Here is a 22,485-nt window from a genome sequence, read left to right as displayed (position 1 = left end):
TCAGCAGGCTGTGGAAAGCTCTGTGCCAGGATAACAGGACAATGAAAAACAAGAGTAAGAACTTAACGTGCAGAGGTTGGATGTTAAAGAGGAAGAGACACAATAACCAATAGTCAAAAGAGAAAAAACTAAATAGAGGAAAAGAGGCAGCTGCACCTTTAAATCCACCTGTTTTCTCTTTTTAACATACACAGTACGCCACTGCATTCCAAAAACCAAAAATTTATGAGGTGCTTGGTCATATGTTGGGAGTGTAGGCTAAATGTGTGTGTAACTGAGACAACCTTGTTGGAGCAGCCCAAGTACAAGGTCAGGGTCTTTTGAACTAAGCAAGCTTTAGTTTATACTAATGTCTTTACCTTAATGTCTTCTTCCTACTTTAACTCAGGTTTACACACGACGACTACAGTGAAAAGCTAGCCTGAACATGTGAAGCTGACCTAAACAACATTTGTACGTTAACAACTTATCAAATGGCTTTGTATAACATGTTTGTTCATAGTGAGGATCTCACAGAGAATACGCAGTTTGTCTTAGTTCTATAGAGCATTTTGGCATCTTCCATCTTCTAGAGGTTGGGTGCTAATAACTCACTTCTCTCTTCTTCATAATTTCTGTCTGTTTCTATTATTTGTTGCATCTTACTTTCATCAATACACTGACATTTGCATTTCAAAAAACATACATTTTACAGATATTTTCCACTTTTCCATCTCTAAATGGAACAAAATGACATTTCCAACATCTAAACATCAAGCTTTGGTAACAATGTCTCTGTGTGACAGAGCAGTAAAGAGCAGGGACACAAATAAAAAGCTTAAATATAGACGTCAGGCCGTCACACAGTTATAGATCTTAACTGAGCATTAATGATTAATATAAACACTCCCAAAACCAGCATGTGTGTGTGTGTGGGCTTTATAAGAAAGCGTGATACAAGCATCAGATGACAGAGCTGGGATATAACCTGAAAATACAGACAAGAAATGTACTTTTCATACACACACACACACACACACACACCATCCACTTTCATAGCAACAGAGCTTAGAGCAAAGCCTTGCTTCAGTCCAAAGCTATTTCACACCTTCCATATAAAACAGTTAAGAGTTTTCTGGGAACAAGAGCTTCTGATCTACGAGACTCTACTTCTGAAGAATACTATTCTTTTGAAGTATAGGGTAGAAAAAAGTAAGTGTTTTTTGAAAGAAACTGTAATTGGCACAGTTTTTTTCTGACTGGTGACTAAGCATATTACTAACACCGGCTCTCAGCGATGTGTGGCTTTGGCATGCTAATGCAACTTCAGTATTTGAAAGAATGAATAAATGACTAAGAGGAGAATGAATAGCTGTATGTAGGAGTGAATGAATGAGCAAAGGAATGAAGTGACAAGGTTTTAAATCTGCACCTGGGTCCCATCCAGACCCTCAGGTATAGAGCAAAGACTTCATCCAAACTGGACTGAAAAAAAAAAGACTCCAAAAAGTGCCGCTGCCAACAATTTCTCAGAGGAGTGTATAGGCAACTTCAGAGATAAACCTTTTTACATCGTGAAAAAAATCCTGAATTCTTCACCTGAGCCACTCCTTACCCTGAATTTACCCATCTTAACTAAAAGCCCTCTAATGCTAAAGATAGGTGAGCTCAGTCTACATCTGTGGGGCCAAGTTCAGGGCAAAGTCATATTTATCCTTCTCCTGATGAGATAGGTACGCTTGAAGAAAACTGTACTTTGGATTTCTTTTCTCTTTATGGCATTCCATTTTTTGAGTATGCAATTTATTTTTGGTCCTACAGGGAAAACCCCTGGGTAAGCTATTTCCTCTTGCTTTTTTCATCTGTCAATACTTAGAGTGAAATAGGGTGAAAGCTTCAGTGGACAATTCAGGTTTTCCACCTCAGCTATCTTTTCTTATTTTCTGCCTTTCCATGCACAACCTATAATGCATATAACAGGTGGATGAAATGTTTGTTCACAACTACTCTGAATTCTTCAACAACATGTGGCAGCAAGGTGGCAAGTACGAAGCCAGACGTCACCAACCAAATCAAACTTTCCGAATTGGTTGTTCTTTTCCTGACATTTACATTTGTTTTTTTGAATTTTGGTGGTCAGACACGTCATCACAAAAATATTATATATAGATATCTATATCTATATATGATATTTATAATTATATATAATATATGGCTTCATACACCTGCTAAATGTGAGTCTAAATATGTGAGTAAAGCACTTTTAGTGAGTTGCATGCATTGTTGCTTTTCAAAGCACACAACAAGCAGATTTTTGTCCTCACCGGCATGCAGGGTTGATGGCGTTGCTGTTGTACAAGATGTGGTTGGTGGTTTTACCCACGGCCAAGTTACGGCCGCAGTCATTGATCTTCGGCGTTTTTGGGTGAACTGGATGTGCTGAGCTCTGTTGTTCTGAACCCTGGGCCTTCTTTTCCTCCAGCATGGCCAAAGATACACGTACACATACATGCACCCAAACACTCACAGAGACATATATAGAGTACACACTTTCTTAATATCTTTAAACACACACTCACACATGCAGCACATCCATACGTCTGAATCAGTGTGATGTATTGGTTGGAAAGCCTATCCACATCCAAAGATAAATCCCAATATTAAGAAGTAAAAAAAAAAAGAAAAACAGGACTTTTGTTTGAATTACTTCCCTATGTGCAAAAAATTCGGGTCGGTTTCTTTTATCCAAAAGTAATTCCAGAAGAAAGAACTCCTGAAGGATCGAAATCCTCCCACAGTTGCAGAAAATTAAGCCAAAAGCCAAAATCACTGTTAATACGGAATAAAAACTTCAATAAACACAAAACTAAGTCAGTAAAATAGTCTCAGATCCCCAAAATGTAAAAACCTCAGGTATTCTTGTATTGTGAAATTTCAGGCGTCCCAGAACCAGGGAGGTTCGAAACCAAAGGATTTTGGATTTCTTGGGGCTTAAGCCATTAATGGGTCAGCGGGATTTGAGCCGCAAGAGACTGAAAGGCAAATCATGAGGAACGCTACACTACACTGCACCCATTCCTCTGAGCCAGCAGCTGGAGAGGGAGAGAGAAAGAGAGAAAGTAGCAAGACAGTCTGGAGGGCAAGACAGAGAGTAAAGAAGGCATGTTTGAACTTCTAATACCAAAAAAAGAGGGTCACTATCATTTTTGTTATTTCTCCAATAAACCATTTTTTTTCCAGGGAAGTTACTAAACTTAAGCTAATTGAACCTACTGAAGTAGCTGTATCCAGATTTCTTAAGGCCTAATAACAGCCGCCCAGGATGAGCCAGTCATAGCAGAATTTACCTATTCTTTATGTCAAAACTAAAACTATTAGTGATTCTGTGCTGGAAACAATAAAATATAGAAAAAAACTTTTTAAATGGTCTGGGTTTAAAGATCCATCCATAAATTAACTCCTGAAAAATGAGTATTCCAGCTTTCTGACTTTTAAGGAATAAACAGTGACACATTATTCATTTCCACCACCAAGTTAATCATAAACAGTCGAAAGTGATTGTAGGACAAGCCCAACCAATTAGACAACTTGTAGCACTGTGTCATTTGACATTTGTAACAAGCTCAAGACGTGATGTACAGAAAAATAAAAGGTGAGGAGAAATCTAAAAATCAAACGAAATAAAACAAAACAAATGTTATGAAACGGTGTCTTTTATGGAATTGATATGTTGGAAAACTGGGAAAAAGAAAAGTTGTATGTCCTGATGGTGAGAATGTGCATCGATTATAGGCTTTAAATCAACTTACAGGTAAGACTGACAGGAGGTTAGCCTGTAGTTTTCCAGGAGGAAATAATGTATTTTTCCAAAATTGATGATGCACCAATTATTTTGTGACCTGCGTTCTACAAACCAGTATATGCTGTTGGTCTCTTCCCACTACTGACCCACTGATGACCTCTTGTGGTTCCTAGTTGTAGGTACATAAAATATAACTCTGGTCTATTAGATCCTTCTACAGGCACATTAAGCAGCAAACAGAAACATCTCTTATAATAAGCTAAACAGACCAAGACTTATTGATGCTGTAGTGACAGTGACTACTATAATTTAAACATTCAAATTTAAAGTTGAAAAATTAAACAACAAAGTATAAATATTAAATGATCAAGTCTCCATTCATACTAAAAATTCAGAAAATAGCTACAAATCCAGATCATAAAAAAAATAATTAATCCTGACACACATACAACTAATAAGAAGAATAAGACGCATCTGAGTCAGAGGACATTGTTAAAGTCCTTGTTAATTTGTTCCACAATATACAAAATAAAAAAATCCATCCACCAGAATAACATTGACAGAAACATTCAGTAGTAGTACATCAGTACAATGTAGTGCAACATGTTTCACAGTCAGCAGGTACTTACATTAATCAGCCACAAGGGGGAAGCAACAGCTCTGATAATTCTGTACAGCCCAAATAATAAACACTGAATATATATATTTACACTTCAACAGAGAACAAGACACTCTAACAGGTTTCCGTTCTGTCAACTGTATTTAGTTTGAGTCAAACAAGATGCATTTGAATGAAGTGCAGCACAAGTAAAGAAATAATTACCTGTGTATGATTCAAGTAATTTTATCAAGTGACTTGAGCAAGAAAAACTTGAATTGAAAAAAAAAAAAAAGAAAAGCATTTAGCAGAATACAATGAGTTTACTTCTAATGATTTCCCGTTAATTCTCACATCATTTTTTCAAGCCGCTTTTGAGTTTCTATGAGTCATGTTTCAAAGAAGAAAAAAAAAAGCAGCAAAATTGGTTTGAATGGCTGTAAATCCATGTGAGACTACGTGAATGCTGACATGCTACCAAAGGATCTTCAAGGAAATAAGAAATGAAGCCATTTGCTCTCAGTTAATGCCTATTTATTCTTAAGATTCACTGTGTAAATAAATATTATGTTAAACCTGCTTGCACCCATTTGTCCTTGCCTCTTGCCTTATTTTGCTTTCTTTATTCCTTTTACAAACATGTTTTAAATGCCATCTTGTCAAATTAGCATATGTTTCACACACAAACCCTCGTCAGACTGAAGGAAAGTGGTTTTGTGTGAGCACACATTTTATTTTCTGGTGCGTGCAGTGGAGTTCTGTGAGAATGAGATCACTAAAAGAAAAGTCGCACACAAGAGTTAAGTCAAAGACTAGACTGAATTTCATTAAAAAATAGAAAAACACATCTTTCTTTCGTCAAACCCACTTAATTTGATTAGAATTAATTCTTATTTTGATTTAAAATCATACAATTATATACATTAAAGGACAAATAAAATACCACCTGGATTAACAAAACTGGTTATTTATAATTTGGGGACCAACCAATAAATGATATTTATGGGATAATAGCAGCTACTGGCAGCTTCAATCATAAAATAGCAGCAACAGGCTTTTAAATATATTAATCCAACATTGAAGAAAAATAAAATCAAACATTTTAAATTCATTTGCTCTGCTCTCTTTACATCTTGTACCTTGAACTGTCCTCTCTTTATTTCTCCACTCATCTACCCAACTCTCTGCAAACAGAAAGCAACCATTCTCAATTTGTGATGGTAAACAGATGTCTGTATATTGCACTTATAATCAGCTTTTTTTGACAATTGGCAGCTTGGACTTTTGACATCTCCAATTTGGCAGGAATGTGGGGCATTTCTACATATTTCCCTTCTCTCCATCCCATCTGCTTCTCACCACAATAGCAACAGTTAATTTTTGCTCCTCCTCATCCCCTAGCTACCTACCTACCTTACTTCTGTCTTTCCCTTTTTCCTCACTCCCTCGTTCTTTCTCTGTCTCTCTCTACGTGATGTTGGATATTGGGTCGCTGATTTTCAGACATCTCCAGTAGATGGTTCTTGCCAAGGTGAAGAGAGTGAGCAGGATCAGCAGGGCCCATGACACATAGATCCCTCTAGAATGCTGTGCAGGCTTCCATGTACCAACCTGAACAGACACAGGCAGTTACAAACCAATGAGATTTAACTCAACCTCATGGATTTTATTTCTCTCTGGTACATAAAACAACAACACTCTGACCAAAGTCACCAACACCAAATGAACAGTACAGTACAGTTTGTTCTGAAGAATTCTAGCACTATCATTACTATACACAGACACACACACACAGACACACACACAGATACATACCAAAAGTCCTGCAGTGCAGGCAGCCACCACTATGAACAGCAGGAAACACAGCAAGCTCCTCCTCCTGGGGTATCGCCGACCAATAGAAGAGCTGGAAATTATAACCAGAGAAACAATTAATAGTCAAAACAAAACTCCCTGAGGGATTGTTCTCAACAGGATCAAATGTTTACCTCTCTTTACTATGAACACACAGATACAGAAAATTGATGAGACACCTACACTTTTCTGCAGTGAGGACATCGAGCCAAGGTCCGGTCGGAAAACTCTGTCCACTGAGAGAAAGGGGAAATAAAGGGTCAGCGTGCGTGTGCGTGTGTGCGTGTGTGTGTGTGTGTGTGTGTGTGTGTGTGTCTGTGTATTACCTGGGTGTGAGCTGACTATGTTTATGTGGTGGAGGTGGTGGGAGGATGCCCTGAATGAATTTTACACCACTGAATGTGTGTTTTTATTTACTGTATGGTGTTAGTGTAAAGTGTTATAACATCAGATTTGAATTTGAACATATTTGTTATTACCTACATCTTATTTTGTTTTTATCTGTCCAGCAACTGCAGACACAAGTTAGCTACTATCTAAATCCACTACAAGGCATCACTTCTCGTTTCATGAGATTCACTTTTCAAACTTTTTTTATACATGGTTCCTGATGAATCAATCAATAAATGGAAAATATATTTAAATCTCATGACTTGCATAAAGGCACATCGGAAAATAATTCCATTACACAACAGTAGATGACTATGCTAACACAAAATAAAGAAGTGAAATCTGCACTGTTAGCTAATGAACATCAATTGTGTGTGGGTCCACATGTGTGTGTGCGCGCCTGTTACCAGGAATGTATTGGAGCAGTGTCCACAGATGACTCTGATGCCGACGGGCTGATGCTGCTGTTCAGGGCTGCTCCGGCCAATGTGAACTGGTCCCAGATTGATGATGCGTTTACTGGCAACGAAACAAAAGGAAAGGTGACGATTTGTAACAAGTAAAAACTGATGGAGTGCACCTTAATGTCACATTCATTTGGATCACCAAAAACATCCCTGACCACTTCTACACCAGCAGTTTACAATATAAGAGTGAGAAACAGGGCACTTCTAAATATCTAGGATTTTTAATTTACTCAATCTTAGCCTGATTTCCCCTTTCACTGGTAATAGGTATTTAAAAAATTCCCAACAATAGCTGTTCCAGTAGAATGATTTCACACCAAAGCTAGCTCCTAAACACAGTCTCATGCATGACTGTATTTTGATGAATGGCTGCTCTGCACAGATGGCATGATTTCAAGCCAAACATGAGGTGGGTGAAAAATAATCCCACACTGTTTCTCACCAGTATGGTCTTGGACAGGCGATCCTCTGCGACGTGACTTTGCAGATCAGCAGACAGTTACATGGACAGCGGACATACTTCTTTCCAACAGGTGCATTCTTTATTGGCTACAGTGGGAGGGATGAAGATACAAAGGAGAGAAGAAAGTAAGAAAACAAACAGTGTTTTTTATTTTTTATTTCAGTGTCCAGACTTTCCACATCCTGGGGTTCAGTTTTGATTTCATCAGCAGAAATGCTGAGCATCTTCTCTGATGATGGAAAGACTTCCTGACACAGGAAATATGAGACACTGCTTATTTCCGGTTGGAGAACTGTGATGAAGTGAAAATGTTTTTTTAAAGGAAAACTGAAATGCTCCAGCAGCAAAAAATATCACAAGACAGGAAATATAGTCAAATGTTACACCACTCAAAAACATACACAAATAATTTCAAAGTAAAACAATCCAGCTACGAAAAGGCAAAGATTTTAATAAGAGCAATCTACTATATTTCTAGAGCACATGTTTAAACAAAGAGCTTCCATGGTCTAAAAGCAGAGACAGCAGATACATGGACAGCTAGAGTCAACCTTCATTGTTTTCATGCCAAAACAGGTCTGAATCTATGTGACTCACTGTAGCTTCGTTGCAGATGCTGCACTTCACCACATGCTGGTGGGTCTTGCCTTCCACAGATATGGCGCTCTGACAGACCCGGCAGCTGATGACTGGAGCGCTGCTGCTGTCCGGGCTGCCCTGTGGAGAGTACGGGGGTGGAGCCTCACCTGGTGCCACCAAAATGGGTAATGGTGCTAAACCTTGAGGGGAAAAAAAAGAAACAACCAGGAGGATGAGGTTTATTTATTAGGAAATAATCAGCTGGTAAATACATTTACGTTGAATGTGAAGACAGACTAAGGCTTTGTTTTAATGAATCCACTAATCATTCAGCTATAATGTCACGGGCATCAAATGAATCAATTGTTTAAAATGTCATATCATTTTTAGGGGTACAACTATTGACCAGTTTTCATCTTAATTATTCTGCCCAATTATATTTATGTTTTATATTTTATTTCATTTTTTTTTTTCAGGTCTAAGATAAATAATTAGAGCTCCAACAATTATACGTTCATTAAAACAGTGAATAAAGAAAAGTCAACCTGCAGATACTTTGATACTGGATCAGCTGGTCCACTCTTGGTCTTACTATGGTAACCTGAACATCTCATGGGTTTTAGATTGGTGCCTCAAAATTGCTTTGTATTAACAATTCTTTGATATTTTATAATGTAAAGCTTTAATTAAGACAATAATCGGTCAACGTTTTGGGTCCGGACATTTCTAAACCTCCTTTCAGACTTATAAAAACAATAAATACGTCTGCTCAAGTTTCTGACTCTTAGAGCAAATAGAAATGGATGAACTTTGTTCATGAGCTTTTGTCCATGATGCAAAACAACTAACCACAAATCAGGTAACTACCTACTTCCTACTTTTTTCAGTCGATATCATAAACAAAACCTTAATTCTGCGCTACTTTGCATCATGCCTATATTTGATACTGACATGTAAAATATAGAATATCTGTGCAAAGTGGTTGTGGTTTGGCCTAAATCGTTTCTGTGTGTCTGTGAACTTTATTTCATCCTATCGTTTACAGCTATTAGCCAACCTCACAGCTAGCTTCCAATCTAAAACTAACCCGAGCTAACATCTGTTTACAAGCTGACCTTTGCAGCGGTCTGCGCTGCTATTTAACAGCCTGTTAACATGTCTGCAGGGCTCCGGCCAAGCCAGACAGCGGACATACCCTGTGGTTTGGACGGATATCCCAGCGAGCTGCCTCCCGGGGAGAAGCCGTTGGTCCCGTCGTGCTGGTCGGACAGCAGCGGAGACCGTTCCCCGTCCGCCATCGCCCAGACGCCCTCAGGTAGAGTCCTTGGAGATAAGGGGGAGCACTCGGACCACCGAAAGAGATTTGTAAAGGTGTCGCTGAGGAGATTTCAAACCCCGAGCCTGTTGTCACTTCGACATCCACATGACACGATCAGAAACCTCGAAGGCGGAAGCGAAACAACAAAAACATGTGTCACATGACCGCGGTCTGAGTCATGCTAGAGCTCGGCGGGGTGGGGGGGTTGGCCTTCAGTCGAGAGGCGCGTTTTGATTGGCTGAACTGTCTTGTCAATCAGGGCCGCGTTCACAACACAAATATTAATCCTTTCCAGTTACGGTACTAAAGTTTGGGATGTTTGACAGCTTCCTTTGTTTCCATCAGTCACATTATCTTTTCACCGGACACAGAAACATCCTACAGTTAGAAAGACCTTTCAGAAAGATGAAGTGAAACCAGAACTGATCCAGAGATTTGAAAACCCCAATCATTAGTAAAACAGACATTGCGTAGGTCTAGTCCCAGTTTGTGTCTCATACTTTAGCTTCCATTCAGTTCACTGTTATTAGACACAAAACACAAGGGTTGTTTCTGAAATATATTTCTTTAAAAAACTGCTATGAGAATCCTCAAACAATCCTGACCAGTTTAAAAATGTTATTATTATTATAAATACATATTTCAGAGGTCAACCTAAATAAAACTAATAACTTTGCACAATCATTTCGTTAAGTGACAACTGGGCTTTCATTGATAGTGATGGAAATATGGAAACCATGAACTAAACCACAAGGGGGAGCTGCTGCCAAAAACCAGTGACAACACACTTACAGTGACTCAAATTCACTTAGGCACGTCTCAGGGTTTTTTTTTTTCTTTTTTACATAATTTCTTCTCTTGCTCCAGGGTGTGAACAGATAAAAAAGGCAGATTCTCGCTCATTCCTTTATAACAAGTATATCTACATTCCACGACCACTGGCATGGAAAACAAATTCATCAACATCTTGATAACATCCAGGGCCTGTATTCACAAAGCTTCCTCAGCCTAAAAGTTGGTCCTAGTGACAAAATTCTAAAACAACAACAAAAAATTTCCCCTTAAATTTAGGATTGAATCCTAGTAAAGATAAAAATGATTAATGAAACATCTTAACCCTAAAACAGCTTCTAAGGTAAAAAATGTTAAGAGTAGAGAGGAGGACTTTTAAGAGTTTCTTAAGCAGAGGACAAAATGGCAGGAAGAAGAAATATTCTCCAAACACTGAACAATCGTGAGGTGTAGTAATGCCATAACACCAGAAATGAGATTACAACATCTGGCATCTGGAAAAATGCAACAGTGCAGTAGTGATGACTTTTCTGTCATCGCTTTCACAGCCTCATGTAGTGACACAGAAATCTTCTGGTTTCCCGGTCTCTTCTGTCCAGTTCTCCCTGTGCTTGTGTGGGTTTTCTCCAGGTACTCTGGTTTCCTCCCACAGTCCAAAAACATGTATGTCAGGTTGATTGGTGACTCTAAATTGCCCATAGGAGTGAGTGTGAGTGTGTGAGGTTGTTGGTCTCTATGTGGCCCTGTGATGGACTGGTGACCTGTCCAGGGTGGACCCAGGTCCCTGTGACCCTGGTTAGGAATGAGTAGGTGTGGATATATGGATGGATAATAGAAGTTTAAAAAATGTCATGAAATATTAAAATGTAAAGTTGATCTACACTAAAAGAGTGTTCAAAGCTTTAAATTAGATTACACAATCAATTCATTTCATTTGCTTTTCTGTTTTTAGTTATTAATGTTGCAACAAGCAGTGCACCCACTACTATATTTTCAGATGTTAAAGAAATACAGTGGTTTTATATGTGAATAACAGGTCTTGACCTAAAGCAAGTAACACATAAGTTTCTTTCTATCTGATAAATTGTTCTCACTTATACACTACTGGTGGTTGTTCAGGAGAAGGGAATTCAGCATATTTCATCAGCTTGTCACTTCTGATCATAATCTTTTTAACGTGACACAAGACGTTTCCTCATACCAAAATATTTCCTGGTGTATTGTTTAAACCTAAACAATTTTTTTTGTGTGAGAAACACAGGGAGGGAGCGTGAAACAGGGGCTGTCCTTATAAAGGTTGTGTGTTATTACTGTTAGAAATTGACTGTCTGTGTGGAAACTCAAACACATTCATGATGTCTCTGTCTCTGATGCTGCTGCTGCTGCTGGTCTGCAGCTCCCAGGCTACTCATTTCTGGGGGACAGTGATGACCTACTACCCAAAAAACACTAATGCAAATGGATCTGTCACGGTACGTGCAGTTCTTTTCTAAACCAAAATATTCATCTTTTGAAATTTATCAGTGAAATAAGAAACTTTTGACTGAATTATGGGAATAAGTTGAACTGATTGAGAAACAGTAATTAAAAAGTGAAACCAATGTTTCCAAAAGACATGAATCTTATTCTATGAGTTTCATGTTGTTTGCATGCAATTTGGACCACACAAAGATTAGTTTGCTACTTTACAAAATATAGAGACAGAAGAGTTCGCTAAAATAAAAGTGAAAAAGTATTTCAAAAAGTTAAAAATGTATTAATAGCAGAAATTAAGAACATGAAAACAATAGGCTAGAAAGTGTAGTACATGCTGTATCTTAAGTCTTAAAAGGTCTCAAGATATAATTTGAAATATACCATACATAAAATAAGGGAAAAACAGGCAGGTACATGTGAAAATGTCTTTTTAACTTATTATTCCAAAAAACACCTTTGCTGCATGACTCCTACTGTCATTAATGCTGTAACATGTCTTCACTGTAACACTACAGGTGATCCTTCGCTATAAGCTCAACTTCCACACTTGCACATATTCAACATCATGGCAGTGTCTCAGTGGTGACTGTGGGACTGAGAGTGTAGTGGTGAATAATGTCGATACGGAAGACACTGAATGGTGTCAGACAGAAGGGATTTCAACTCGAGTGGTGCCCAGTAATGCTCCGTTTGAGCTCTGGTGAGTGAAACATAATGAAACATAAAAACCATAACATCCACTGTGTCACTGGAGGTACAAACAAAGGTAATCTTCAATTTTCTCTGAAGGCTGTGAAAATCAAATTTCCAACTCAAAAATGTCACAGCTCCATTTTTCAACTCTAAATCCTCTCCTGTAGAGTTTAAATGTATTTATAATGGATGATCAGTGCTGCTACATTTGTGCCATATTGATGAGCACAGAAAATGTGTTTGAATGCACACAATTCATATTTTGAAAGGGCATTATTATCACGCATAGAATAATTCGGCCCCCCTCAACATTTCCTCTATCAGTCTCAGAAGCAAAGTGAAACAATATAAGTTAAGTGCATATTTGTTTTTCAAGTCAAACTGGATAAAACGTTTCATTATCTATTATAAACTATATATTTTATCTTGTGCTGCTGCTTTTGATTATGAATTCATATGTGATATGGTCTGTGGTGAGATTAAAAATTTGCTTCAACCTCAGTCATATGTAACACTGTGCTGCAACCGCAGAGGGAAGATGTTGGGAGGGAGGTTGATTTGCAAGAGGGCAAGTAGGTAAAGCTGCACCACAGAGTTTATACAAACATACAAATATATTTACTGAGCATAAAATATAATTTGTTTGCTCAAACTAAATGATTGTATTTATCCAGTAGCTCCTGGGTTTTTCAACACAATATTTTCTTAGTGTGTTCCTTTGAGTTTTTCTATTTTATTGTTAATAATTTGGCTCAATAAACCAATCGCCATGGTTTGTGGGCATTTCTACAAGTATAAAGTGCTCTTTCTATTTTCTATGGGATTTAGATTAGTTTATCTAATCTAATCTAATCTATTCATGATAATAATCTCTCTGTGTTTTCTCAAAAACATTTTCATTTACTGAGAATGTCCAGCTGTGTGCTCAGGAATATGGGACAAATCTAACGCGTTCTGAGGTGGCTCCTACGAAACCACACAGCAAAATAATAATAATTCTCCTGACACCCACCACAGGTTAAATGATGGGAACTGGATAAATACCATTGTAAATGGCATTGTGTCATCAAAAGCTGTGACTGTGGTGGAACTGAGGAACAGGTCAGACACTGGCCGAGCCAACAGATCACCTCAGACCACCATCCTGCCGTCTGTGGGGTGAGTCTCCTCACTGGCTTTTAAACACCTTGGGGGTCCCTGTGAAAACTGAGGCAAACTGAGGAACAACAGTGGGTTACATACAGAATCTAGATCCAACATTTACACTGGCACAGGTTGGCTGCCTGACTCATGTTTTGTATGGGGACTAATGCAGAGGGTGACACAGCACCACAGTGACTGGCTTTTTCTGTCTGTGGGCTCAGAGTTCCTTCAAACTGTCAGCGAGATTTCAGCCTGTTGGCCTTTGACCCTGATGGAGACCAGGTTACGTGCAGATATGGAAACACGTCACTGTCAGAGTGTGACCCCTGCACACCACCGTCTGTTCTCAGACTCTCATCAGTGAGTAACCACAGTCCAGTAACAGCAGCAGTAACTCTAGTCCACAACAGCTCCAGCCTTCATCACTGGATGTGTTTTAGAAAGAAAATCATGATGTAGAAGAAAAACAAGACACTAGGATTTTTTAGAAACAGCAGTACAGTCTAAATCTCATTCCAGTTTTACATTATTTCATGACCTGACAGAAAATATTTGAGTTATTTTGACCTCATGTGTTTTTTTGTCCTCTGCAGTCTTGTACTCTGTCCTTCAGCCCCACTATTAGCAGGCAGGAAGGTCCATACGCTGTGCAGCTGGTGATGGAAGACTTTCCCAGACAGACCATCACACTGACTCAGACCAACGGGCTGCAGACGTTGAAAACTACCAGTGACGCCATCAGCAAAATACCTATCCAGTTTGTTTTAAGGGGTAAGATTTCCTGACAGGATGAATGTGATGTAAACCTTTTCCTGCAGCTGGAGTTAGAAATAATCTCATCACCTGAGTTGGACACTGGTTAGTGGAAAACTCGTGGTAACTATGGAAGGGTCATGTTGCTTTGTTTTAAAGGGTAAGATTTTCTGGTTTGACAACTTGGACTTACATCAAGTAGAGCTACAATTAAGTTAGAAATTAGCAGTATGAACTCTACAGTGTACATGCTGATGAAATACAGGGACTATCTTGGGATCATCAAAGTTAGAATTCATACTGTGGGGGAATCAACGCAAATTATAAAAAGTAGTTCTAGTCCGAATTAAAATGCTGGACCAGCCGATGGATGGGGCGAGCAACATCGCCATCCTTATTAATTTTGTGTATTGTTCCAGTGGATCCTGTGGTGCCGTCCTGCACAGAGGGACTCTATCTGCCCAGGTTCCTGCCTCCAACCCCAGACAACAGAGCTCAGCTGTACACCAGTGTCAGTCGGACGGTGGAAATCAGCATCAAAGCTGAGGCAAATATCTCCACGTAAGCTAAAAGGAAATCAGGTCTTTCATGTAACTCGACACTGACAGCACTGACACAGGCAGGTCTGACAAGTGTGCAGGAAATGTAATGGAACAAAATGAAAAGCATTGTTGTACATCAGAGTGAGTGCATGCATTCAAACCTAAAGATAACAGAAACCTTCATGTGGTTTGTTGCATGTCCACACCTGCTGACCTGGCATTGTGTCATTTTCATTAGTTTCACCGGCTTACAGCTAAACTTCACTTTATATAAACTTACAAAACAAATTACAATCTGGTTGAATCACTAAAAATCCTGCAGGAAATAAAATTTTAAAGTTAAAAGATATAAGGACTTTGCTCCATTTGTGGGTGAGGGGGGTTTAGAACGTGATCATTTAATCTGAGCCATTTCCTCTTCTCTGTGTTGAAGGATCTCTGAGCTGCTGTTCAGCGGGCCATACAACATAAACTGGACTACAACAGCAGAAGGACAGTACATCCTGAGATGGACGCCGGCTCAAAATGAGGATGGAGAAAGTTTCCCCATATGTTTTGTCGTTCAGGCACTTTACAAGTCAGTGTCTTGGAAGGAGAAAACAACCGTTCCCCTTGAACACAAATACTATATCCCCTGAAATATATTAAAAAATATTTGTAACAAAATTTACAAACTAAGCTGCTGTGTTGTTGTACTTCTACAGTTCAGTCAAGTATCAGTCAGAGCTTCGCTGCGTCATTGTGACCGTTGAAAACAGTGATTACAGTGAGTCCTTCCTTATTGTCTTTTTATATTTTAAATTTTATTACTATTCTCTTTACAACTAACTACAACCACCATCACGACACCAACTGCAAACACAAAAAGCACAACCACCAGTCCTACAAACAACTGCCCCCCTAACCACAGCAGCAAGCGCGATGCCAGCTACCACTACACAAACTACAACAACTACATCAACAGCATCAGCTGCCATCAACCAGGCCAGAGCCATATTACAATACCACCAACCACATCAAATAACACAATTACAACTCCCACACAATCAACAGCGCCACTTCCAGCCAAACCCACCACCAATCTATCAACAGCACCTACCACGTCGTGTACAAGCGCTACTCCGTCTGCAGCAACCATCATTGTATCTGTTAATACTGTTAATTATCTCTGTCACTACAGATAATACAACCACTACACCCACAGCAGAAGGTAGCACACCAAATGCCATAACAACACAAAATATGACTTCTACACCAACTACAAGTCCATCAACACCTGAAACCTTAAATGAGGGTGAGTATGTCAAATTGGGATGTTTATTCTATGTAATAATATGTTTTTTGGGGGATGTACAGTACTGCGTCAATGACATTTAAATACCAGCGTTACTGTGTTTCTAGTTGTCATAGGTCTGAGAATAAAGCTGTCCTCTTCGTCTCCACTATCTGAAGACTACATCAGGAGTACCGTCATGCAAGAGGTCAGGCTCTTCTCGTCCTGTGAGAAATCCTATCAAAGCATCAAATAACTAGAGTTGCGTGCATGTTTGTGAACAAAAGCAAAATTCAAGTATCATATTCCTACGACTGGTTCAGAAGTACTGTACAGTAATAGCAGTCACTGTGACGCTGTTTTGGACATTTCAGACCTGCCATGCCTCAGAAAACAGTGGTTATATCTCAGCATCATTTGTTTTCTTCTACAGCTTAAAGATGAACTGATCAGACAAGGGATGCCATCAGACATCACTCTACGCCTTGTGAGCAGCGTTACAACCAGCTTGGCCTCTAGGGGATAGTTGCAAAAATGTACTGAAAGTATTTTTTCTGAACTAATTTCAGGAAGTTTTCTGAGGATGTTTTTACAGTTTTAGTTTTCAAAATTATTTTACAAACATATCTCCACCTAAATTCATTCTTATGTGTCTTAATGAAGCCAAGGCAATCAAAGTTGCCTTTACGCAACATGTTAACTGTGCCCAAAGTGGTATTGTACTACTGCTTTTGGTTGAAAATGCAATTCTAAACATGTTTAAGAGGATTTGTAATATATATTCTTATTCATGTTTTGGTTGTACTGAGAATAGCGTGTATCAAATATGATAATTCCCATGATTCCGATTTTGAGCATAGTTGCTAATGAGTCCTGTTTACCTTTATTTGTTTATCTGACCATGTAATCTCATTAAACATTGTTTCTACTTTCCATATGTACATGAGGGTGTTACTTTAAGTGCTCAGTTTATCTACCTCAGTTTAATTTGCCTTCTTTTACTCAGCTATTTGGGGATAAAATAACCATGATTTGGTTTCCAGCATTTTCTTAATCGTGATACTCTTTGTCGTCAAATGTTAACAATATGTGATACCATTAAAGAATATTTAAAATCTACTCTTTATTTAAAATCTCAGAGTCCAGGACAAAATGAAACATGTAAAATAGCGCTATTGAGGCCCAATCAGTGTTTTTTAAAAGGTTAAATTATATCCACATATCTTGGTCTAACATAAAAATAAAAACATATTAAATCCAAGCCAGCCATATTGTGAATATGAAGTGTATGAAGGTAAATAGAGCCTGTTTATTTCAGGCTCCACAGTTTTCTAATGTCTTCTAACAGATCTTGACATGAATATTTTTAGTGTTTTGCCATGTTCTTTTATCTATGTAAATTATATACTGTGTTGAGACTTTTATGGTGAGATATATTTTAAATAAATTTGAATTTAAATTTGAATTTGACACAGGTAGCAAGCAAATGAAGCTCTGTGTTGATCTGACAGCTGAAAAGTTACATATTTCTCAACTTGTCTCGTTAAAGTTGTCTGCAGGAGTTGTCTATTCACGCCCTGTAAACACTCCTGTGTATTTCTCACCCATGAAAAGCACTGTTCTTCTATCTGAGCCTGTCTTGACTCAGACCTGTCTAATCCTCCATTGTTCTGCAACTTTCTGATTCTGGCAGTGATCAGGCCTGTGAGACTAAATGTTGGCTAACTGAGGCTAAAAGGGCCTAAAGAGTTACTGTCGACAGCGGCCTCCATTATTAATGCTGTTTAGTGTCAACCACAATTATCATTGTGATGCTTTGTGGGAGTAACGTGGTTTAATGACTAGCTCTGGTAAACCATTAACTCCACTGAACATTTGCTTATATCTGACTTCCTGGTTCCACAGAAATGAACAAATCCCAAGCTCACACATCAACAAGACTGTTTCTGTTTGTCAGGTTATAAAGAGGCTTTTTGTTAGTTTGAATTTGCATTTGCATCAACACAATCCACAGCTGGATCACCCATAGGATGGAGACCTATAGCAGAAGTATCAAGATAGAAAATGTTGATGACAGGGGTCAGGACTGGACTCAGGACTCTGGACCCTGGACTCAGGGTTAGACTAAGAGACATAAAATGGTCAATATGAGGTTAAGTGTTTCCAGAGGACTAGAAGAGTTGTTGAGAACAGGAAACCTTTGCAGAGCAGCATGAGGGAAGAACTGCCAGTGCCTGTGTATAATGTGACCTGTAAAATAAGGTGGGATTCACAGCAACAATCAGACCATCAAACCACTGAAGTATCAGCAGAAGAAGCTCTACAACACTAACTTCTCCGTCTGTATCTATAGAGCTGATGCTGGTTGAAAAAAGACTACACGACTGAATTTTGTCACTATTACCACTAAACTGTAGATTTGACCTTCAGGGACATTTTGTGATCACTGAGGTCTAACATAACCCACCTCTCCCGCACCATCACCTTCCGTAACTTAAAGAACATCGACCTCCCCTCCTTCACTGCTGCTCTCAACAACCTTTCATGTACTAATTACACACCGTCCCTCTCCAACATGTTATCCAATTTCAACTGTGAGCTACGAAATCTACTCAACACCTTCGCCCCACTCAAAACTAGATCTGTATCCTTTACGCACTCTGCTCCATGGTACACACCCGAACTCCGCCTCCTCAAAACCCAAGCCCGTCGCCTTGAACGTCTCTTCAAAAAAACCGGTTCATCCACCCACAAGGACTTATACCTAAACCACATACTGAAGTACAAGCAAACCATTACCCAAACAAAATCTGACTTCTATGCCTCTCTTATTGTATCCGCCTCTGGCTCCACGCGTTCCCTCTTCTCCACTGTCAAAAATTTATTGGGCCCTCCCGATACTCCTCTCTTCCCTTCACTCTCCACCACCTTGTGCAATAACTTCCTGGATTTCTTCTCATCTAAAATCGAAAATATACACCAGCAATTTCCCCCCATCTGTGACACTGCGAACTGCCTCCACTGTACCCTTCCCTCTCTACCAGTATCCTCCCTGCTTTCGAGTTTTATCATTCCACCCACCACGGTTATCTCTTCCCTGATCCTCAAATCCAAACCCTCAACCTGCAAACTTGACCCCCTACCAACCAACCTCGTCAAGCTCTGTCTCCCCTCTCTCCTTCCTCATCTTACCCACATTATTCACACTTCCCTCAGTTCTGGCATCGTACCCCCATCACTCAAGACAGCCATCATCTCACCAATTCTAAAAAAACCTGGTCTCGATCCTGCCAACTTCACAGCACTGAAACTGCCCTGGTCAAAATCACCAACGACCTCCTAGTAGCCGCAGACTCTGGCCTTGTCTCCATCCTCATCCTCCTTGACCTAACTGCAGCTTTTGACACCATCTCACATAATATTCTCCTCCATCGCCTTGCTTCCATCGGCATAGCCGGCTCGGTCCTCTCATGGTTCACCTCCTACCTATCTGACCGCACCCAGTCCGTCCATCTCCAGAACTTCCACTCCCAGCCCTCTACTGTCAGTTGTGGCATGCCTCAGGGCTCTGTCCTGGGGCCCCTCCTCTTTATTATTTATCTCCTTCCTCTCGGAAATATCCTTAGGCAACATAACATCAATTTCCACTGTTATGCAGACGACACCCAGCTCTACCTCTCTGCTGCTCCATCTTCTACCCTCCCCCCTCCCTCCCTCCTTACCTGCTTACATAATATCAAATCCTGGTTCACCCATAACTTTTTGAAACTCAACCCTGACAAAACTGAAATTCTCCTCGTGGGCACCAGATCCACCCTTTCTAAAACCAGCACCTTCTCCATTCAAATTGACAACAATACTGTCCCCCCCCCCAAGTTAAAAGCCTGGGTGTCATCCTAGACGGTACTCTCTCCTTCACTAAGCATATCAATACCACTACCCGGTCGGCCTACTCCCATCTCCGTAACATAAACCGCATCCGTTCCTCACTCACCACCGATAGCACGGCAATCACCTCTCGTTTGGATTACTGTAACTCACTCCTCACTGGTCTACCTCTCAAATCACTTCGCAAACTTCAACTTGTCCAGAACTCTGCTGCCCGAATCATCACCAGAACTCCATCCTCACATCATATCACCCCTGTCCTTAAACAACTTCACTGGCTCCCTGTGTCCTTCCGTATAAACTATAAAATCCTCCTTCTCACCTACAAAGCCCTCCACTCTATTGCCCCACCATACATCACTGAACTACTTCACATCTATTCTCCGCCTCGTCCTCTCCGCTCCTCCAGTTCCACTCTCCTCTGCACCCCTACAGCGCGCCTGGCCACCATGGGCGCTAGATCCTTCAGCCACACTGCGCCCCGCCTTTGGAACATTCTCCCTCATCGCATCCGGTCGTCTCCGGACTTATCAACTTTTAAATCATCACTCAAAACATATCTGTTCCGTATAGCGTTTTCCACCTAACTCTCTTAACTTCTCAAAGCAGCTCGTGATGTTCTACCACCCTCTGCCTATTTCATATTGTCTCATACTGTTTCATATTTGTTGTTCTGTCATCTGGGTTTCTGTGTTTCAATTTACTTTTACTGTACTTCGCCCACTTTCTAGATAATCCACGCTTTTGCCTTTACATTCTCTCCCGCCGTTTATGTATTCTTGTTACTGTTGTTTTAATGCACTCTATGTATATCATGCTGTATGCTTCCTTTTCTATCTGTAAGGTGACCTTGAGACTTTGAAAGGCGCCATGAAATAAAATGTATTATTATTATTATTATTATTATAAGTATTGAGGGCATTTCCTTCCTTACATCAGAAATGCTCAGGGATGTTAAGGGTCAGTGATGAGCTTGATTTGCTTGATTTCTTTGTAATTATTGTACATGTGAAAAAACCTTTTGGGCTATTTGGAGCAGTTCTGACTGTGACCATTATAGTATTTGCTTGACTGTCCCATGTTGGTGTAAATAAATCCTGAATTCACAGATTCAACTACAAAACTCCCACTCACTTTGAGTTACAGATACATCTTCAATGTTACATGCACATAGATTTTCTCTTCATACTGACTGTGTGGTGTCCATTTCTGCTGCTTTAGATGGCACCTTTCCTTGTTTCGCTTCCAATTAATTTCAGATCTCTCATCTGTAATAAGACTGAAATAATTTTCTGGTCAAAGATTACATATCTCTTTCTGCATTTAGTGTTTAATGTTCATTTTAACGGAAATTACAATTCTGGATTACTGTTAAATGCTACTATGTCATGAGTCCCCTTTTGGGATTTCCTGCCGGGGACCTTTATGCTGAAAGGACTTCCTGTTTTCCCCCTGCATCGGTCCCGGCAGCTTTACGTTTGTCACTGATTATTCACACCTGTGTTCAATTATCTGCTGTCTTAGCTGCTATAAGTTCTCCTTTTGCTCCTTTGTTCTTCGCAGAAGCATTAACCTGTGTTAACCTGTTTTGACTGAAGCTGACCTTTGTTTGACTGTTAAGTAACTTTTCGTTATATGCCTTACGTGGCAGGTTACGCCGGCGACTGTGTGTTAACCACTACGGTTAAGACTAGTGTTTTCCCAAGCCCTGGGACATCCAGGGAAATCATTAAACTTTGCTGTCCTGCATTTGGGTCCTGTCTCTCCTTCCTCCTTCCAGCACCCCAACACATAACATACTAAAGGCCACTAAAATGTAAATTTAATATTTTATACAGATTGGTGACCTGTCCAGGGTGGACCCCTGCCTTTCACCTAAAGAGAGCTGGGATAGGCTCCAGCTGATCCCTGTGACCCTAAATAGGAATAAGCAGGTATAGATAATGGATGGATGACTGAATATTTTACACTGTAGAAGATTAATTTACAGGAAATATATTGTTTCATAGTGATATGTTGTTTATTAATTTACAGACCTGCTGACATCCACCTGATAGTAAATTAGTGTGAAATTGACAGAAATATGTTTTGAGTTGGGCAGCACGATGGATTAGTGGTTATAACTGTTACCTCACAGCAAGAAGGTTCCTTGTTTGAAACCCATCAGGGGCCTTTCTGTGTGGAGTTTGCATGTTCTCCCTGTGCTTGTGTGGGTTTTCTCCAGGTACTCTGGTTTCCTCCCACAGTCCAAAAACATGTATGTCAGGTTGATTGGTGACTCTAAATTGCCCATAGGAGTGAGTGTGTGTGTGAGAGGTTGTTGGTCTCTATGTGGCCCTGTGATGGACTGGGGACCTGTCCAGGGTGGACCCCTGCCTTTCACCCAAAGCTGGGATAGGCTCCAGCAGATCCCTGGGACCCTGGCTTTCAGGAAAAAGCGTGTATAGATGATGGATGGATGTTGAGAGTTTTAAT

The 22,485-nt window shown here is 39.8% G+C and overlaps 3 protein-coding genes across 6 annotated transcripts in view; 1 reads left to right on the top strand and 2 right to left on the bottom strand.

Moving 5' to 3' along the window:
• znf638 (zinc finger protein 638) overlaps window positions 1–2,658 on the bottom strand; it is a 39,159-nt gene extending 36,501 nt beyond the window's left edge. For 2 of the 3 annotated variants that reach the window (XM_026329437.2, XM_026329438.2), the window contains exon 1: window positions 2,304–2,633. In XM_026329437.2, coding sequence (XP_026185222.1) covers window positions 2,304–2,464 — 161 coding nt within the window. In that variant the 5' untranslated portion in view covers window positions 2,465–2,633. Of the gene's footprint in view, window positions 1–2,303 lie in introns of all 3 variants that reach the window. The other variant, XM_026329439.2, reaches the window with a different exon arrangement.
• A 1,610-nt stretch (window positions 2,659–4,268) lies between these two features.
• Window positions 4,269–9,589, bottom strand: LOC113143681 (type I phosphatidylinositol 4,5-bisphosphate 4-phosphatase-A-like). 2 transcript variants are annotated; one of them, XR_003297089.1, is made up of 8 exons: window positions 9,328–9,589; window positions 8,151–8,332; window positions 7,533–7,639; window positions 7,031–7,142; window positions 6,417–6,469; window positions 6,195–6,285; window positions 5,793–5,990; window positions 4,269–5,563 (listed from the first exon to the last, which is right to left on the bottom strand). XR_003297089.1 is itself a non-coding variant. In XM_026329440.1 (7 exons), exons 1-7 carry the CDS (start codon window positions 9,428–9,430, stop codon window positions 5,847–5,849), a joined length of 792 nt encoding a protein of 263 aa, XP_026185225.1. In that variant the 5' UTR covers window positions 9,431–9,589; the 3' UTR covers window positions 4,269–5,846. The 2 variants fall into 2 exon arrangements, 1 of the variants encoding a protein (XP_026185225.1); XM_026329440.1 differs by having other exon boundaries at window positions 4,269–5,990.
• A 1,998-nt stretch (window positions 9,590–11,587) lies between these two features.
• Window positions 11,588–16,747, top strand: LOC113125404 (integrin beta-like protein A). The gene is made up of 11 exons (XM_026298830.1): window positions 11,588–11,714; window positions 12,234–12,418; window positions 13,429–13,569; window positions 13,776–13,914; window positions 14,148–14,325; window positions 14,727–14,868; window positions 15,283–15,426; window positions 15,554–15,615; window positions 16,030–16,143; window positions 16,251–16,330; window positions 16,556–16,747. The coding sequence occupies exons 1-11, from the start codon at window positions 11,595–11,597 to the stop codon at window positions 16,646–16,648; spliced, it is 1,398 nt and encodes a 465-aa protein (XP_026154615.1). The 5' UTR covers window positions 11,588–11,594; the 3' UTR covers window positions 16,649–16,747.
• Window positions 16,748–22,485: the final 5,738 nt, after the last annotated feature.

Source organism: Mastacembelus armatus, chromosome 18 (genome assembly GCF_900324485.2).
Source record: "Mastacembelus armatus chromosome 18, fMasArm1.2, whole genome shotgun sequence".
NCBI classification, from domain to species: domain Eukaryota; kingdom Metazoa; phylum Chordata; class Actinopteri; order Synbranchiformes; family Mastacembelidae; genus Mastacembelus; species Mastacembelus armatus.
Note: the sequence above shows the minus strand (reverse complement) of the source record. Positions and strands in the feature narration are given on the sequence as shown.

Excerpts from the sequence above, each read along its gene's own strand:
- LOC113143681 (XM_026329440.1), bottom strand. The coding sequence starts at position 9,430 with ATGGCGGACGGGGAACGGTCTCCGCTGCTGTCCGACCAGCACGACGGG. Across the intron at positions 8,333-9,327 it reads ATATCCGTCCAAACCACAGG|GTTTAGCACCATTACCCATT; the intron begins GTATGTCCGCTG and ends TTTCCCCTCAAG. Across the intron at positions 6,470-7,030 it reads ACTGCTCCAATACATTCCTG|TGGACAGAGTTTTCCGACCG; the intron begins GTAACAGGCGCG and ends CCTTTCTCTCAG.
- LOC113125404 (XM_026298830.1), top strand. The coding sequence starts at position 11,595 with ATGATGTCTCTGTCTCTGATGCTGCTGCTGCTGCTGGTCTGCAGCTCC. Across the intron at positions 13,570-13,775 it reads ACCATCCTGCCGTCTGTGGG|AGTTCCTTCAAACTGTCAGC; the intron begins GTGAGTCTCCTC and ends CTGTGGGCTCAG. Across the intron at positions 15,616-16,029 it reads CGTTGAAAACAGTGATTACA|ATAATACAACCACTACACCC; the intron begins GTGAGTCCTTCC and ends CTGTCACTACAG.